This window comes from Sorex fumeus, unplaced genomic scaffold (assembly GCF_029834395.1).
Source record: "Sorex fumeus unplaced genomic scaffold, SorFum_2.1 ptg000006l, whole genome shotgun sequence".
Lineage (NCBI taxonomy): Eukaryota > Metazoa > Chordata > Mammalia > Eulipotyphla > Soricidae > Sorex > Sorex fumeus.
This window is the reverse complement of record NW_026606063.1, coordinates 5,266,028-5,284,912: the sequence shown is the minus strand read 5'-3', so window position 1 is coordinate 5,284,912 and position 18,885 is coordinate 5,266,028. Positions and strand designations below refer to the sequence as shown.

Here is an 18,885-nt window from a genome sequence, read left to right as displayed (position 1 = left end):
ACACGACAAGACAATGGTGGTCTGTGTTCTCAAATGTCTGTGCTGACTACAGGGTGAGAAGGAGCTACTGATTGCCAGGAGCCCAGGCCAGTAGTTGGTGTGACCATCACCGTGACATCAAGGGAGATGTGACTGTGGCTGAGGGCCATGCAGTGGGGGAGAAGGGAGTCCGGGCGGGTCTGCTGGGGAGCTTGGGGCTGTAATAGTAACTTAATGTGGAGTGTGATGTGTAAAAGAAAGAGGAGAGCTTAATATCATCCCTTGGATTATTTGTTTTAGCCCAAATGAAACACAACCGAACCTTTCTGTACTTGAATTCCTTCCACAGCCAAAGGAAAATTTCAATCATAGGCATTTTGGGCTATTTTGTTTGTTTAGTTGTTTGTTTGGGGTCACACCAGGAGATGCTTAAGGGTTACTCCTGGCTCTGCACTCAGGAATCACTCCTGACAGTGCTCTGAGGATCACATGGGATGCTCGGGCTCAAAGCCAGGTTGGCCACATGCAAGGCAAGTAACTTACTCACTGTACTATCACTCTGGCTATTTTTGGCTATTTCAGAGAGATAAGAAGGACAAGTCCTTCTGAGGAAGTGTGATTTTATAGTCCATGGCTGAGGGAGGGTTGCACTCTATGAGGGTATAGGAGGGACATGGGGACAGGGCAGCAGCGGGAGAAGAGATGGCAATGGTTGGGAATTCATTCAATTGGGTGACAGAAGGGAGGGAGACCTAGTCGTGGGGAAGGGCATCCGGACGAGAAGCGAGGGGGTGGGATGGACTTACCCAGGCTGAAGCGGATGTCTGTATACCACTCGGCTGAGTAGTCAACACAGTGCATCAGATAGTACCCTTGGAGAAGTCCGTTTCCCATGCAGAAAACAAAGCCCTTGAAAATGTACAGAACCGGATAAGGTCTTCCTCTAGTAAATAGAGAATAAATGAATGTCCTGGAATAACAGAGGGAGAAAGGTCAGGATGAATTGTTAACAACAACAACAACAACAAAAACCGAGGAAAAATTTCAAACAGACAGTCACATCAAAAGTATTCTTAGGGGCTGGACTAATAGTACAGTGGGTAGGGTGTTTGTCTTGCATGTGGCCGACCCGAGTTCGATTCCCAGCATCCCATATGGCCCCCCGAGCACCGCCAGGAGTAATTCCTGAGTACATGAGCCAGGAGTAACCCCTGTGCATCACCCGTGTGACTAAAAAGCCCCCCCAAAAGAAAAAGTTTCTTAAATTTAGGAACCATTGTCCAAATATAATGCTATTTTATTGCATTCTTAAATGTAGGAACCATTTTCCAAACAAATTTAGGGACAATGGTGTGTGTATACATACATATATATATACACACATATGTATACATACATATGTATGTACATATATAATTTAGAGAGAATCATGATGACTAAAATAAGTCAGAAGAAGAGGGACAGACAGTGGTTGCCAAATTTTGTGCAATAAAATACCATAATTATTTGGTCCTAGAGTCCTACTGTCTTCTTCCATTCAAATCCATAGTATCAATCTTCCTATCACACACTCCACATTAGTCATAACACTCAGTTTCCTTGCCCTTCTATTGTAAATTTTCATTCTTTAGTATTGTTTTATTTCAGAGACTAATACTCTACTGTAAAGTTCCCTCTCACTGCTAAGCAAATATTCATTCGTGAGGGAGTCTTATTGGAAAGTGTTAACTGAAATTGCAAATCCACATTAAACCAAAGAAGCCTCCTTTCAAATGATATAGTTTGCATGGAACATTCATATTTAACTAAGCTTTCTTTAAATATGAAACTATTGCTAAGATTACCAAGCCTAATGATGACTTTTTACTAGATGAAATTTCATACTTCATTGTCAATCAAAATAAATTTAAATTCTATCTCTAAATACAAGACTTCCAGGTATATAGTTACTTATTATATGTAGTAATAACTCCTTCCTCTACTTCATCTCCCTTTCATTTGCTATCCCAGTTTTCCATTTTTCTTTGTTATAAAATTTCTCCAAGCGTTATATATGTTTGTTATTATCTCTATGCCTTCTCCTCCAATCTTTCCTCCTACCCAGCTATATAAACTTATTTTGGCCATGTCACCAAAGACTTCCACATTTTCAAATCTAAGAAAAAAACTTTAGTACTGTTTTTATTTGACAAGTCAATAAGTTCACTTTTGGGGATCACTTTCTCTAACTTGTCTCTAGCACATGACGTTCCCTTATTTCTTTTCTCCTTCTTGACTAATTTATCATTTTCCTTTGCTGCTTTCTCTTCATCCTCTTGACCTCTAAATATTGGTGTGCCCCAGATATCTTTTCCTCTTTGTTTAGAGCCTCTATCTCTGTGCTGACAGCCAATCAATCTCCAGATATCATCTGTAGAATAACAACTTCCAATTTTTTGTCTTCAGACAAATACCTGGAGACCTTGGCCTCAGACTCAGACAGCCAACTCCCTACTCAACATCTAGCTTAAAGGATTCCAGCCTTAATGTATCCAAAGACAAATCCATGATGCCCTATGCTTCCAAAAACCTGAGTCTGGTCCAGGTTGGAGACATGGGACTTGAAGGAAAAGGCAGTAACTTCTCTGGGTTCCATTGGCCTCATCTTTCTAGTATGTAGAGGACAAAGAACTAGCAAACACTCAGTGTCCACAAGCAAAGACCAAAAGCTCCAAGAGAAACTTACTCCCACTAGCCACACTGCCAGAAAAAGAAGAAAACTCGCAAGAAAAAACACGAAGAAAATAGCTTCCCTACTGCATCCCCACCAGAAAAACAGGAGGCCCTTGCCCCATATCACCAACAACTACACTCCTAGAACTCCTAGACTCCAAGAGGCACTGCAATCCTCTGCCTGGATTCTGTCCAGGAAAGGAGAAGAAAGTCAGTTCTCACATCCTCCGGACAAACAAGTTTGCTCTTTCCCCAGACCCACAGAGACTCCTTCGTCCCTGCTCTCTCCTCATTGGGGTGGCATCCAGGGGACTATAGTGGACAACTGACACTGCCCCCGTTTCTGGAGGAGGGAAAGATCTAACATTTTTGGAACATGACCCACTTTGGAAAAGCTGATTTATATTAAAAACAAAAGCAAGATCTTGAAGTTTTTTGTAGTATAAATAAACAATGTTGTTAGAACTCATCTTCAGAATGAAGGGATGATGTGGAGGAGAGGGACATGGGGACAATTGGCGGAGTTAAGCAGACACTCTGGTGGAGGGTGTGGGATTGAACATTTTTTTCATTAAATTCTACCAGTAACATTGTAAATTTTGGTGCCTAAAATTATATATAGATATATATATATAGATACATATAAAACCCAATATTAAGAAAAATCTGAGTGCCCAAGAATAGACAACTGGATAAAGAAAATATGGTACATCTACACAATGGAATACTACGCAGCTGTTAGGAAAGATGAAGTCATGAAATTTGCTTATAAATGAATGAACATGAAGAATATCATACTAAGTAAAATAAGTTAGAAGAAGAGAGACAGACATGGAATGATTGCACTAATTTGTGGGATATTTTTTAAAAAATTATGATATCAATATCCCAAGACAGTAGAAATAAGGGCCAAGAGAACTGGTCCATTGTTGGAAGCTTGCCACAAGTAGATGGGGGCGATTAGGGTAGAGAAGGGACCGCCATGACAATGATAGTTGGAAATGACCACTCTGGACAAAAATTGATTGCTGAGAGTAGGTAGAGGTACCATGGTATAGGTACCATGATAACCTGTTGGTACCTGTACTGCAAACCATTATGACCAGAAGGAGAGAGTGGGGAGGGAGGGATGGAGAGAAGGAAAAAGAGAGAGTCAATAAAAGTGTCTTCCATAGAGGCAGTCTGTGGCATAGTGGGAGATAGTGGTGGTGGCAGGAGGGAAACTGGGGTCATTGGTGGTGGGAAATATACACTGGGATACTGGGGACATCAGTGGTGGAAAATGCGCACTGGTGGAGTGATGGGTGTTGGATCATTGTATGACTGAAACTCAAACATGAAAGTTTTGTAACTGTGGCTCGTGGTGAGTCAATAAAAAATATATGTTTTGTTTGTTTGTTTTTTGGGGTCAGACCCGGTGATGCACAGGGATTACCCCTGTCTCTGCACTCAGGAATCACTCCTGGCGGTGCTCAGGGAAGGCTAGGAATAGAACCCAGGTCGGCTGCGTGCACGGCAAATGCCCTGCTGTGCTCCAGCCCCAGTTTTTTTTTTAATGTGCTTTTACTTTTCTAGGAAAAACAGTTAGCAATTTTTTTTCATTTCATTTCATCATCCTGTTATTCGTCAATTGCCTTGAGAGGCCCCAGTAATGTCTCTTTCATCCTAGCCCTGAGATTATATTCAAGGCTCTTTAGGAGAATGAGACCCATCATTGTTACTGGTATTTGGCATATTTGGTACGCCACGGGGAGTTTGCCAGACTCTGCCCTGTGGGCAGGCTACATTCGATAGCCTGCAAGTTTGTCCAAAGTAGGAATGAGATAATAAGATGTCATAAAAAGATGTCCTGATAAGATGTCGCGCAGCCACAAATGCGTCCGTGTGGTTCCGGGAACTGGATTTTATAGTCATAAAGTGGATTCGGGTTAATGTTTAACTTTTTGAAGGGCTACCAAAAACATTTTTAGATTGATTTCCATTGTACGTTTCCATCAACAAGGTATAAGAGTTCTAGTTCCCTACAAGCATTACAACATTTGGTGTAGTCAGGTGTTTTTCACTTTAGCAATTCTAGTGGATGCTATTAATATCTCACTGTGGTTTAACTTGCGTTTTCCGAATAACCAATGATGTTGAGCACCTTTTCATGGTCTTATTTACCATTCATGTTTTTTTCTAGTCAAATATCTGCTCATATGAGAAGTACAGGACTATTCATCATAGAAATAAAAATATTTTTCAACAACTGATACTGGCTTACAAATAACATTAAAAATTATTTGATTCATAGTATGACTTCTAATCTTATAAAACTCAATGCAAAATATATCATAAACATAAAACCCGAAATTACGAATGTTTCACAAAGACACATAAAATTCTTGCAATCTTCAGTTAGGCAAAAGTTTCTTTGATATGACAACAAAAATACAAAAACAGGAAAGGTAGACTTCATCAAAAATGTCTGTTTTTCAAAAGGCACCATTAATAAAATGATATAGACAAGCCACATCAACTACAGAAAAATAGATGCAAAGCATATATCTGGTAAAGGATTTATATTCAAACTACATAAAGAATTTTCAATCTCAGTAAGAGAGCAAAGAGCCAAACACTACATTTCTTTTCATTTAGGTGCCATGATTTACAAAATATACTGAATTTTAAAATTTACCATGCATATAACTTTTGACCAACAAAGAGCATCACTATTACACTGAAGAGCATTATTGCTGCTTTTAGGGGACAGATAGAGGCAGAATGAAGCAAGGAACAGAGGATGAACACAGAAAAGATTTTTTTTAATTTAATTTTTATTAGTGAAACACCATGAGGTACAGTTGTAGACTTACAAACTTTCGTGCTTGGGTTTCAGTTATACAACAATATCCATCCCTCCACCAGTGCCCATTCTCCACCACCAATGATCTCAGTAACCCTCCCACCCCCCACTCCATCCCCCCACCACCCCACCTCTGTGGCAGGGCATTACCTTTTGCTCTCTCTTTCCTTTAGGGTGTTGTGGTTTGCAATAGAGGTATTGAGTGGCCATCATGTTCGGTCTATAGTCTACTTTTAGCAGCATCTCCCATCCTGAGCATGCTGTTCCCTTTACTTGGTGTTCCCTTCTCTATCTAAGCTGCCTTTTCCCTCAGCATCCGCTGCCAGTTTCCAAGCCATGGAGCAAACCTCCTAGTACTTATCTCAACTATCCTTGGGTGTTCGTCTCCCATTCTGTTACTTTATATTCCACAGATGTGTGCAATCTTTCTATGTCTGTCCCTCTCTTCACAGAGAAGAATTCTGGGAATATTTCATGGTCAGATTAAAAAAAATGCCAAAAGCCTCTTTTTTTCATGGTGACTTTTAAGTCAACCTTGACATTTCATTTCATTTCATTTCATTTCATCATCCTGTTATTCGTCGATTGCCTCGAGCAGGCCCCAGTAACGTCTCTTTCATCCTAGCCCTGAGATTATATTCAAGGCTCTTTAGGAGAATGAGACCCATCATTGTTACTGGTATTTGGCATATTTGGTACGCCACGGGGAGTTTGCCAGACTCTGCCCTGTGGGCAGGCTACATTCAATAGCCTGCAAGTTTGTCCAAAGTAGGAATGAGACAATAAGATGTCATTAAAAAAAAGTTCTGATAAGATGCCGCGCGGCCGCAAATGCGGCCTCGCGGTTCTGGATCTGGATTTTATAGTCTCTGAGTCTTGGCCACTGATGGGATTACACGGCGCCAGGGGGCCAGGTGGTGGGTGTGACCCTCGCCTACTGGAATTTGGAGGATCTGGGTGGAAGATGCTCGACTCCAATCCGAGTAGGCTTGGAGGTCTCAGCCCCGGAACCCGCATGGCTTTGTCCCTCTGCCAGTACCCCTGGCGCCGTGTAATCCCATCAGCGGCCAAGACTCAGAGACTATAAAATCCAGATCCCGGACGAGAACAGTGCAGTCTTCTGCCCCCGCGCCTGGGTGTTCCTCGCCAGGGCCCCTTGGAGGGGAGCGGGTTGAGCTTTCCTCCCCGCCCCGACCAGGGCTCCGGCAGCCGAAGACCTCCAGGACCAGCCACCACCATGCTGAGACCACTCTCCGCACAACCTTGACAACATGGAACAAATATAATGGAAGAATTTTCAAAATCACCTTGGTCTGATTTAACATTTATAGATTGGGTTCAGGAGCTGAAGCGATAGCACAGCGTTAGGTCCTTGCACGCAGCCAACATGGCCCAACCCGAGTTTGATTCCTCCGCCCCTCTCGGAGAGCCTGGCAAGCTACCGAGAGTATCTCGCCCGCACGGCAAAGCCTGGCAAGCTACCTGTGATATATTCGATATGCCAAACACAGTAACAACAAAGTCTCACAACGGAGATGTTACTGGGCCCGCTCGAGCAAATCGTTGAACAACGGGAGGACAGTGAGGACAGTGAGATTGGTTTCAGATATTAAGGCATAAAATCAAAAGATATTTGGAATTTAGAAGAGTGAGGTCCTTGAAGATGGAGTATATGGAGTAGAGAACAATTTTAAGTCAGCACCAACTAAAAAGACCCATTTCCTGACTGATCACCACATTCTCACCAACACATCTGGGAAGAGATCATCCTTTGCAGACAGGTGCTTACCCATCATCACTCCACTCATCCCCAGAAATAACTGCATCGTATAAAGTGCAGCCAGTTGGGAAGCAATATAAACGATCGTCTCAATAACAAACAAGAGAACCGATGTAAAACACATCATCTAATTCCTAGAACACCAGGTCCTCAATGTTCATTGCCTTCACTTTTCCCTTTCTCCCCTTCCACAGCCCAATGTAAGGCAAATTGCATTGTTGGCTCGAGTTCAGAGAGTTTAAAATTTGAGAGCTCCTATCGCGAGCTGAGTCGTGTTAAGGGATCCTGGGCTGAGCATAAAAACATATTCCACAACTTGACTTCAGGCTTTAATGTCCCCATTGCTACGCGTGGCAAGAAATCAAAAAGCAGAATGGAAAGTACCCCAGGTTCCGGAACCAAATACTAGGCTCTGAAAGAAATCAATATGTGACTTTTATATCCTACCTAGTCACCAAAACCACTTAAGCTCCCACTCCTGTTTGGTGAATGCCCTTCCATAGAACTTGGGCGGGGAAGCATTGTGACATTTATTGGACTCCCTCAAACACACCCATTAACTTCTCTCGGTCCTGCACACCCAAACAGACACCAGAACCTCCAGCAGGGTTTAGAGGCATCACTGTGGCCCCCGTAAGTGCACTAAGTGCACTAAGGCCCTGTTTATACTGTCCCGCCTATTCGGAGTCTAACTTTGGCATCACTGTGGCACATTATTGTGACACTAGAAGAGTAATAAGCACACAGTGACAGTTCTTTCCTGCCTTTCTGCCTGGATATCAAACACCTGGTGTGGAACATCTTTTATGTCCCCGGTGTAAGCTGGCATAGTTATGAGCAAATGGAGTTCTGATAAAGTATAAGGTATAAAGTACAAAGTCTGGAGAGACGATAGTGTAAGTACGATGCCAGCCTTGCATGCAGCAGCTGATCCGAAGTTCAATCCTTGGCACAACATACGGTCCCCCACTGCCAGAAATTTTTTTTTGAGCACAAAACCAGCAGTAAGCCCTGAGCACTGCTGGGATAGTTCACTTCCCACCCCCGCCCCCCACCCCAAAAAATAAAAGAAAAACCAGGAGGTCTCACTCTGCTCCTTCCTCATCACAAAAACTGCATCCATGATACCTTACTAATTTGAATCATTATTTCCTTATCTTGTTCATTCTTTTTAAATGACTGTAAGTTAGACATAAAACAAGAAATAAGCTGTTTATTCTTCAATTCAATAGGAGTCAATATCTATAAAGTTTGTCTAGATTTGGCAAGCATCATTCTATAGCTCTCATATGTCCTTACAATATCATCCAATCTTGAGAATAATTTCCAAGACTCTTCCAATTTCTTACAATGGTTCAGATTTGAAAAAAGTTAGAACACAGAAACTCCCAGAAAATATTCAGCACCAAATTTCTACTTAAAGGTATAGTAAATTTTTTGGCATATGATCACTGATTACTCCACAATAAAATTTTATTGTAGAATTACCAGGTCACCTTGTGTAAAACTAACTAAGCACATACACATTTCTTAAGGAAAGGCTGCCCAAAGGCAGTTCCCTGGCTAATCTTATCAATAACTTTATTAAGCCACAACAATTTTCATCTGTGTACATTTATCTATGGCCACTTTTATGCTACATCTACAGAGGTGAGTAACTTTAGCAAAACCTATATGACAGCAAAACCTAAAAAATTTGTTCAAAATTTTTACAGAAAAAGTTTTCTGACACCCCCCATCTAAATAATGCTTTAGTTCTTCTTAATTGGTTCCAATTATGCCTCATAAATGTGCTGAATGCCTGGTTAAATGACCACAAAAATGAGATTTATTGGTTTGGCCTTTCTTCTCAGTCTGTAAGAGAAGATATTTGGTTTCATTGATTTCAACAGAGGGTATTAATCATCTTTATAATCTCAGCCAAAGAACAGGTTTTTTAGGATATTCGATTAATTTTAATCATTTGAGGCATCTGTACCTCTTGGGAACAGGAAGAGCATCAACAGGGCGTAATGGGAGACTGGAGTTGTGCTTCTCCTTTTGCCCCTAATTTATTCAAATTTCTGGTGTTTTGTTTCTGTAAATTGAGGACGTTGGACAAATAAGAATGAATCCTAAAACCAGATAATTGTCTGACCCATTGTGTGAGGCAATTATGGCTGCTATGGAAAGTTCTAGAGATGGCATCATGGCATCATGCCTGGATTTACCAGGAAGGATCTCAGAAAAAGCTTCTTATAAGAAAGTATGCTACCCTGAGTCTTAAGGACATGGAAAAATTCAAGCTGTTTTGGAATAAACTGGTCAATAAAATAAAATGACAACTTCCAGGAACCATCTTTGCACATGGCTCACTAGGAAATCTGGTTCCTTTAGTCAAATATTCCCTGGAAAAGTTATCTCTAAGTCAAACAGATGCTATTACTTGTATTGATCTTTGTTTCTGGACACTTATGGAAGAGAACACAGCTCATCCACATTTTACAATACAGACAGCTTTTTCTGAGATTTCCTTTCTCATCCAAATGCCAAGGTCACATTCAAGACTTCAGAAAGACATTGCTCAACATCCTGATGGTGTCTTCAGGTTTCCTGGTACTCAAATATTTCAGCTGTGCCTCTGGTTGAACCCCAACAACTCAGAACTAAGTTTCCTGAGAAACTAAATGGCCAAAAGTTAGGTGAGAGCCACGCCCACCTCCAGTTCAGCTATACAAGTTCATGTATCAGTCCTGCTTTGGAGATGCACAAATAAACCTCCATCGCAAGACGGACCTCACCAAGATGTTAAAAATTCAGCTATGCATGTTTTGTGACTGAAATCTCTAGGCTTCCTCAGCTACCTCCCCGAATTCCCTACACTCCTGGAAGCTCTGGCCCCACAAACCAACACCATCGCCACCATGTAAGTTCTTCAACCTCCCTGCTTCAGAGACCCATAAATGAATCTCGAAAGATATCTAAAGTTGCAGTTAATCTCAGACCCCTGCAAGGATGAACAGACTGCAATAAATTGGAAGAGGGAGGGTCAGCCTGGTGCCTGCCCAAGCAGAGCCCCCAGCAGCCACTTGCTTCCACAATGCAAAATCCCCTCCACCTTCTCATGATGGACCTCACCGAGATATAATCTGTTAAAAATTCAGGTATACAAGTTTTGTGACTGAAATCTCTGACTTTCTTGCAGTCAGGATAGGCTACCTCCCCCCTTCTCCCTGTATTTCCAGAAACCTCAACAGTCACGTCCATACCCCAAAGCTGCCACCCAATTAGAAAAGCTACTCCAGTCTTATCTTCTCAATAAAAATACTGAACAAACCATGAACAAACACGATGACTTTTTAGTACCTCTATGTGTAAACTCAAAAAAGACAGCAGCGGCGGCGGTCTACCTCTCCCACCGCCTGCGTTTGGAAGTCTCACGCCACTTCCCCCACCCTGGGGAGGTTGATGGCGATGGGCAGGTGAAGGAAGGAACGAGGGCCAGGCTGGTTGGTCTTAGTTGCAGTTTATTCCAATCCTCTCTCCATTCATTCCTGTCTCTCTCCTCTGCCTCTTCTTGTGCTTCTTCCTCCCCCATGCTACTTCATTCTCCTTTTCGATCCCCCTTCATCCTCCTTCTAGCTCTGGAATCTGGATCCTCTCTCTCCTTCTCCTTCTGAAGTTTGTATTCTGATCCCAATTCTCCAGCCCACTCTTACAGTCTAGTTAAGTCCCAAAACATGAGGGGTTGGGGTAATAATTACACATAGGTGTGGTCACAATCAATAGGGGTAAAATTCTTTCCCTCGGGGAAAGCTGCTTCTAAGACAGAGACTCTCTCAGCAGGACAACCCACCCTAGAGCAGAATCCTCTGGGCGTGTTTCTCCTCTCCTTGTCCAACAAACGTATAAGCATTCATAACATAAATCATTTTGTATGGATACAGTAAGAAATACCTTAAACTTATAGAATTGCTCTCCTAGGGCCATCTTGATCTCAGACTACAGTGCTCAGGCCAGATAGTCTTTCCTATCCCTTGCAGGGTCCTAGTCCCGTTGTTACTTTTGGATCATGACAGCATTTATCTATGATCAAGTTCTTAACTTATAGTTAAGAATCGTGGCACTTTGGCCTGGCCCATTTCGATGCCAGGGTAGCTCACCACTTGCCCTGGGTCCATTCGGTCCCTCATCGGGACCCTGCTTTGGGGGTGTTAGGAACCAAGGGCAACTGAGGCTTAAGTCAAGAAAGCAGATGCCCGGGAGTGAATAATATTCAAAGCAAATTAAATCCTAAGTTACAAAGCATAATATTAACTGTCTTCCTGTATCTATACAAAAAAAGACATTGCTTTAAAGTAAACTATTCAAAAGACATAAGGAGAGGAGAAAGGCAATATTAACTTACAATACAATTTCAGTGTCCTAGAAGGATCTGACCTTACAAATTAACAGATTCTGATTAGGAGAAAAAGCTGATTATCTGGTTGGGGAAGAGAGTATAGAGAAGTGGTTACAGGTAAACAAAGGAATGGGAGTGACTTGGGAGCACTGTGATGGGTGTAACCTGATAAACCTAAGTTCCTTGTGGAGAAAGGGAGAAAAGACAAAGCAATGTTATCCTTCACCTCTACTGCATATCATAATGCACAAAAGGAGAAAGAATACAGAAAAGGGCCTGCCATAAAGGCAGGCTGGGGCGAGGGGTTTTCAGGGATGGTGGGAAGAAAACGGGGGATATCACTCCTGGGAATATATATATACTTTTGAAAGGCAAAAAGTATAGTCGAAGTGACTTCTGCACTTGTTTGTTCATTGCAGCACTCTTTACAATAGCCAGAATCTGGGAAGAAAAAAAAAACCCGAGTGCCCGAGAACAGATGACTGGTTAAAGAAACTTTGGTACATCTACACAATGGAGTACTATGCAGCTGTTAGAAAAGATGAAGTCGTGAAATTGACATACAAGTGGTACTACATGGAAAGTCTCATGCTAAGTGAAATGAGTCAGAAAGACAGGGACAGACATAGAAATATTGCATTCATCTGGGGAACATAAGGTAACAAAATAGGAGACTAACACCCAAGAATAGCCGAGATAAGTACCAGGAGGCTCACTCCATGGTTTGGAGGCCAGCCGCACATGCTGAGGGAGAAGGTAGATCAGACAGAGAGGGGAGCACCAAATAAAGGGTGTTGGGAGGATCCTCTCAGGATGGGAGATGCATGCTGAAAGTAGAGTATAGACCGAACATGATTGCCACTCAATGCCTCTTTGCAAACCACAGCACCCAAAAGGAGAGAGAGAGAGAGAGAGAGAGAGAGAGAGAGAGAGAGAGAACAAAAGGGAATGCCCTGCCACAGAGGCAGGGGGGGTGGGGGGATGGGGAAGTGGGAGGGATACTGGGATCAGTGGTGGTAAAAAATGGGCACTGGTGGAGGGATGGGTACTTGATCATTGTACAGTTGAAACCCAAGCACAAAAATTTGTATGTCTACAACTGTACCTCAGGGTGTTTCGCTAATAAGAATTTAAAAAAAAAAGAATATACTCATGAAATATCCTGAAAAAATAAAAAAAGAAAACGGGGGCTATCAGTGGTGGGAAATGCACACTGGTGGAGGGATGAGTGTTGGTGATTGAAACCCAATCATGAACAGCTTTGTAATGATCTATCATGAATACTCAATTGTTTTAAAAACATTGCTGCTTTTAGCACAGATGGTGTGATGACCACTGCACAGGACAAGTCCTCTCAGCAAAATGAAGAGTAATCAGAGAGAGTGGGCAAAAGGTCATTCTTGAGCTATCATCAAAGTCAATGAGAAGAGAAAGAACTGATTCCAAAGACTCGCAACAGGACTAGGCATCATGTTTGCACAGCAATCATTTCTATGTGGCTACCCCGTCCCAAGGTCTACAACTATTGATTCTGAAATCGGCAGAATGATCCAATTGAAATGGCCATGCAAACTTGAGCTACTCTCCCACAGTCCTAACCGCCTATGCGGATGTCAGAATCAGTGTTCATTCACTCATTTGACTAATTTCAATGTGTACCAGCTATGGACAGCACATTTCTGTATATTGGGGGCACAGTTCTGAGAAATGAAACAATAATTCTTAAGTCACTTTTGTATATATCGGAAGTACAAAGAGTTTTTTGTTCATAGGACATGTTGCTATTCTGAGCAGTCCTCAAGAGATCATTTTCAAGAATTTGAGTCACACTTAAACTAGGCTTTCTCTTAAGTCTATGTCTTTGTACCCCCTTCTTAGTCTTTATGTTATAGATCAATAGAACAGGGGAAAATCAAGACAAATTTATGCTTTTTCCTTAGTGTGCCCTCATTCCAACCAAATAACTCCAAAACCTTAATACTGTAAAAAAGAATACTCACTGCCTATGTACTGCCCCGGGAGTCTTGTCTAAGAAAATAGCCTTATCTTCTAAAAATAGTTTAGATGAAAAACTGTATGTCATGATTTTCTTTACTCTCCACAAACAAACTATTGTTTGTGCACGGGATGGAGTAAGAAGTTATTAGATATTTATAAAAATACTTACCAAAATGACAATGTGGAATAATACTTATAAAATATAGATAGGTAAAAGGAAAAAACAAATATGACAAATATGAACTTCTACTAAGAAAAGTAAGTCTTGACAGAAATGCTCCAGAACATACCTAAGTGCTGAAATTAGCTGAAATTTTCAACTACTTGAATTTTCTCTTTTTCTTTTAGTGAGGATTCATTTATTTCGAAGTATCATTGGGCTGGAGCGATAGCACAGCGGGTAGGGCATTTGCCTTGCACGCGGCAGATCCGGGTTCAGCCATATGGTCCCCTGAGCACTGCCAGAAGTAATTCTTGAGTGCAGAGCCAGGAGTAACCCCTGAGCATCACCAGGTGTGCCCCCCAAAGAAAAGAAAAAAAGAAAGAAAACCTTTTCTTTCTCCAGTTTCTCACTCACCTTCAAGGTGGACGTGAAACTGGTGTCCACCCAGGAGAGGTGGCATGAGCAACAGCAGAGAGTGACTCAGAGCGCCCCTGGGAGGAGGGTGGGTCTCTGATCTTCCTGCCTCTGAAGCGATCTCAGTAGACACTTTCTCTAAGTCAGAACCAAGCTCCAAACCCTTTCCTAAAACAGTACGTTTTCCACTGAAGAAGACAAGATGGACAGTGTGGCCACACTCCCTTTATAGGTAATTATCTTCTTGGTTTGTGAAAGTGCTATCATAATTGTGCAGAGTGCCTCTTGGTTTTAAAAACAAGTCTAAATTTTTTGTTACTAGGACTGTCAGAAAGCACAAATCACCCGGACAAAATGACCTCATAAAAGGACTGTGGTGCCCACAGACAGTAGTTAACTTGAAGATGAAAAGATTAGAGTCGCATTCAGTCAAGTGTCTGTTCCAAACACCCTGAGATCAAAAGCTGATCCGTTCTCCTGTGCACCCGGCAACTTTCTGTGCAAACGAAACCCAAATCTGGAAGAAAATTAAGTGTTTGCAAGGTTGCTCTTCCTGGGTTTGTTATAAATTTTTGCAGAAAAGAGCACCCATTTGTGAAATCAAATCTTCTTGTAAATGGAGGTTTTTGGGTTTTTTTTTTTTTTGGTCATACCCTGCAGTGCTCAGGACTTACTCCTGGCTTAGTGCTCAGGGATGCCTTCTGGTGGTGCTTGGGTGGCTATTTGGAATGCAAGGGATCCAAACCAGCTTCCTTGCTTGCAAGGCAAGTGCCCACCTGCTCTACTATCTCCCGTCCCCTTCACCCCCCATGCTTATCCTTTTAAAGATGAGACTTCAGAGAAAATCAGTATGAAAATCTCAACAAGGAAACAAAACGATCCCAAGGCTTAGAGGAACTTAGGAAAAGGTGGGTGTCAACTTGTGTGTGTACACCTCCTACTTCTTAAAGGCACCCTCCCGCCATCCCCCACCCCCACCCTGTGGCCAGGTTTGTGCCTTTTTGCTACCCCCCCCCCGGGTATTTTTTTTCTTTTTGGATCACACCCAGAGATACTCAGGGGTTACTTCTGGCTCTGAACTCAGAAATTACTCCTGGCGATGCTTCGGGGACCATATGGGATGCCAGGGATTGAACCCAGATCAGCCGTGTACGAGGCAAATGCCCTCCCCACTGTACTATCGCTCTGGCACTTTGATGAATTTTTTTTTATATTTTGGGGGGTCACACCCGGGGATGCACAGGGGTTACTCCTGGCTCTGCACTCAGGAGTTACTCCTGGCGGTGCTCAGGGGACCATATGGGATGCTGGGGATCGAACCCGGGTCGGCCGCATGCAAGGCAAACGCCCTACCCGCTATGCTATCACTCCAGCCCCCCGAGGTATTTTTCTTTACACCTCGTTTCCAATCTAAGTTTCTTTTATGTTTTATCTGTAGAAATCCTTCACTCCAAAGCTACTCTACTTGGTTTGGCAACCTTTCTCCGTGGACAAAACGGTTCTCTCCTGGCATGAGGTGTCTGCCTGGAAGGGTCGCCTGGTGGGATGAGAACCGGGCTGGGCTCTGCCCGAATCTCTCGAAGTCACTTCCCTGGTGGGCTGCTGCCCTTCTCGGCGGCCAGCGCGCCCATGGTCACACCTGCGCAGGGGGCGCGGAGTCACCGCGCGCTGGTCCTTTCCTTTTTCCCTGGGAATTTGTTGGTTTGGTTTGGTTGGGGGCGAGGGACTGGGGCTTTAGCGGTGGGGCGGGCGGGAGTTAGGCGTCCGTTCTCCCACCGCTGGACTCCCGAGTTCCCTGTCTTTCCTGCTCCCATCAAGAGGCACCGCTTTTCTGAGCTCGGGGTCTTGCAGCTGGAACCCTTTGGGGTTCTCATCTAACTGGGGTCGCGTTCACCTTCCTCTTGGGGAGCACCGGCCCGTGCGCGCGGGTCCTCGGTGCGGGCGGGGTGGGGGGGTGCAGGCTCCAGGGGTCGCATCGCAAGTTCCTGCTCCTCCCGAGCTGGCCCCGCGCTGGCCAGAGCCCACTTTCCCTTCGAGGCGGACTGACTCTCGCACGCTCGCGGGGAGCCCACAGCAGCCCGCACCCCGCTCCCGGACCCCTGGTCTGCGATGGAAAATCGGGGGTCCGGTGGCCCTGCCCTGCGCACTTCCCCACCCGGACTGGCCAGCCCGGCTCAGGCGAGCGCAAAGAAAGAAATTAAAAATATAAACCTCTGGGCGCGCGCTGCCCGGGCGGGCGAGGGGTCTGCAGCACGCTCGTGGGGGCGTCCCGGGAGCCAGGGAGACCGGGGGCTGCGGGGGCGCGCGGCGCAGAGGGATGCCCGGGCCGCCCGGCACACGGTACCTGTGGAAGTAATGTGCGCAGAAGAGTCCCAGCAGCAGCGTGGCCGGCTGCCCGAGGAGAGCGCGGGGCTGCCGGGCCAGCATGCCCGCGGGCACGGCGAAGGAGGGCAGCTCCTGCAGGAACCAGGCGGCGCGCGCGGGCAGGAGCGGGACCGCCGACGCCGGGCTCGTCGTGTGCTTGCCGTAGACCTGGGGCGTCTTCTGGTACAGGAACAGGGCTCCCAGGATGACCAGCACGGCGCTGCCTGCCAGCACCGGACCCTGCTGGCAGCCGTCGGGCATGGTGCCGGGGATGCGCTGCCGCCCGTGGGCTCTGCGGGAGAGAGCGCGGCCCCCGCCGCCCCTTTATGAAGCGCCAGAAGCCAGCTGGGTCCGCCCCTTTGACTCAGGCTCCCGCCCCTCCTAGCTGCCTCCCACCGGGCTCGCCCAGACTGATGGGGGCGAAGGTTGGCTTAGGGACCACAACGTGTTTGGAGGGGGGCCGGGAGACGACTCTACGAACCCCTAGACGCACCCAGGTCGGTGCGCCCGCCTGCGCCCTGCAAGCGTCCTTGGACACCTTGAGAAGTGGGTTAGGACATCGGAGAAAAACCCGGGGGAGCGGTGAGCGGTTTAGGGTCGGGTCCTTTTTCATCCCAATCCACATCTCCTGGGCACTCCCGTGGCACCACCGCATTATACCCCTACTCACCTGCCCGAGTTGCTGGGGGAGGACACCCCACGCCCGACGGCCAAGGCGAAGACTGAGTCTGGGGCCAAGGCGAAGACTGAGTCTGGGGCAGTCGGAGAGGCGGAGAGGACAGGTTCTTTATGGACACAGGCTCAGTGTGTGTGTGTGTGTGTGTGTGTGTGTGTGTGTGTGTGTGTGTCCGTCTGGCTCCTGCTCCTCTTATCTAGCTCCCATCCCCTTGATTCGGGATCCTGATTTCCATGGTGCCCACAAGCTGCTTCTCAGGATCCCGCCCAGTTTCAGTATGGCCATATATATCCACTCTTGCCCTGTCTTGCAGGGCTGTTTCAATAAGAAGTACACAAGTCTACGTGCCACTTCAGCAAGGTTTCCTGGTTCGTGAGACCTGCGGACTGGAGTGATGGCAGAGGTATTGATGACCTTTCTGTTGGATTATGAATGAATAGAAACCCTGCTTTGGGTTTTCATTCATCACCATGGAGAGCTTACTCATGCTGCCTGATGTACTTTCCAAGGAGTAACCAGTTTGGGTCTCTCGGTTGCTCCTGGCTGTGTTTGCACTGGCTTTATGGAGCAGATCCAGTCCCCATGCTGTGGTTACCACCTGCAACGCACAACATCCAAATCTCAATCTCTAGCCCAGATTTTTTTTAATAATTTATTTATTTATCGAATCACTGTGGGAAAAGTTACAAACCTTTCAAGTTTAGGTCTCAGTCATGCAAATATCAAACACCTTTCCCTTTACCAATACTTATTTTTTACCACGAAGAACCCCAATAAAACCCCACCCCCCACCCCTCCCAATGCCTGCGAGGCAGATGAATTCTAGTTGACACTCTATCTGCTTTGATTAGATTCATTGTTTCAATAAAAGATGCACCACTATTATTTAGAGTTTACCCCCTCCCCCCACATCAGACATGCTGAGAAAGCATTGTGAAGTGATTTGCTTTCTACAGCTGGGTTCAAGAATTACATTGCAGCACTCTTTACAGTAGCCAGAAACTGGAAGAGACCTGAGTGCCCAAGAACAGCTGACTGGTTAAAGAAACTTTGGTACATCTACACAATGGAGTACTATGAGGCTCCTAGAAAAGATGAAGTCATGAACTTTACATACAAGTGGTACAATATGGAAAGTATCATGCTAAGCGAAATGAGTCAGAAAGAGAGGGATAGACATAGAAATATAGCATTCATCTGGGGGATATAAAATAATAAAATATGAGATTAATACCCAAGAATAGCTGAGAGCAACACCAGGAGAATTACTCCATAACTTAGAGGCCAGCTGGGTATTCTAGGGGAAAGGACAATTCAGATAGAAAGGGGAACACCAAGTGGAAGGTGTTTGGAGGATCCTCCCAGAAGGGGAGATGCAGGTTGAAAGTAGACTGGACTGAACATGTTCGCCACTCAATGCCTCTCTGGCTGATCATAGCGCCCAGGAGGAGAGAGAGAACAGGGGGGAATGCCCTGCCACAGTGGCAGGGGGGGGATGGGGGGATGGGAGGATGGGGGGGGAGGGATATTATCCTGGTGGTGGAAAATGGGCACTGGTGGAGGGATGGGTATT

At 44.9% G+C, this 18,885-nt stretch overlaps 1 protein-coding gene across 1 annotated transcript in view; it reads right to left on the bottom strand.

Moving 5' to 3' along the window:
• The window catches only part of SRD5A2 (steroid 5 alpha-reductase 2), a 28,619-nt gene extending 11,722 nt beyond the window's left edge, over nucleotides 1-16,897 (bottom strand). Inside the window, exons 1-2 of the mRNA XM_056128574.1 lie at nucleotides 16,617-16,897; nucleotides 786-949 (exon numbers count right to left, since the gene is read on the bottom strand). Coding sequence (XP_055984549.1) covers nucleotides 786-949; nucleotides 16,617-16,897 — 445 coding nt within the window. The remainder of the gene's footprint in view (nucleotides 1-785; nucleotides 950-16,616) is intronic.
• Nucleotides 16,898-18,885: the final 1,988 nt, after the last annotated feature.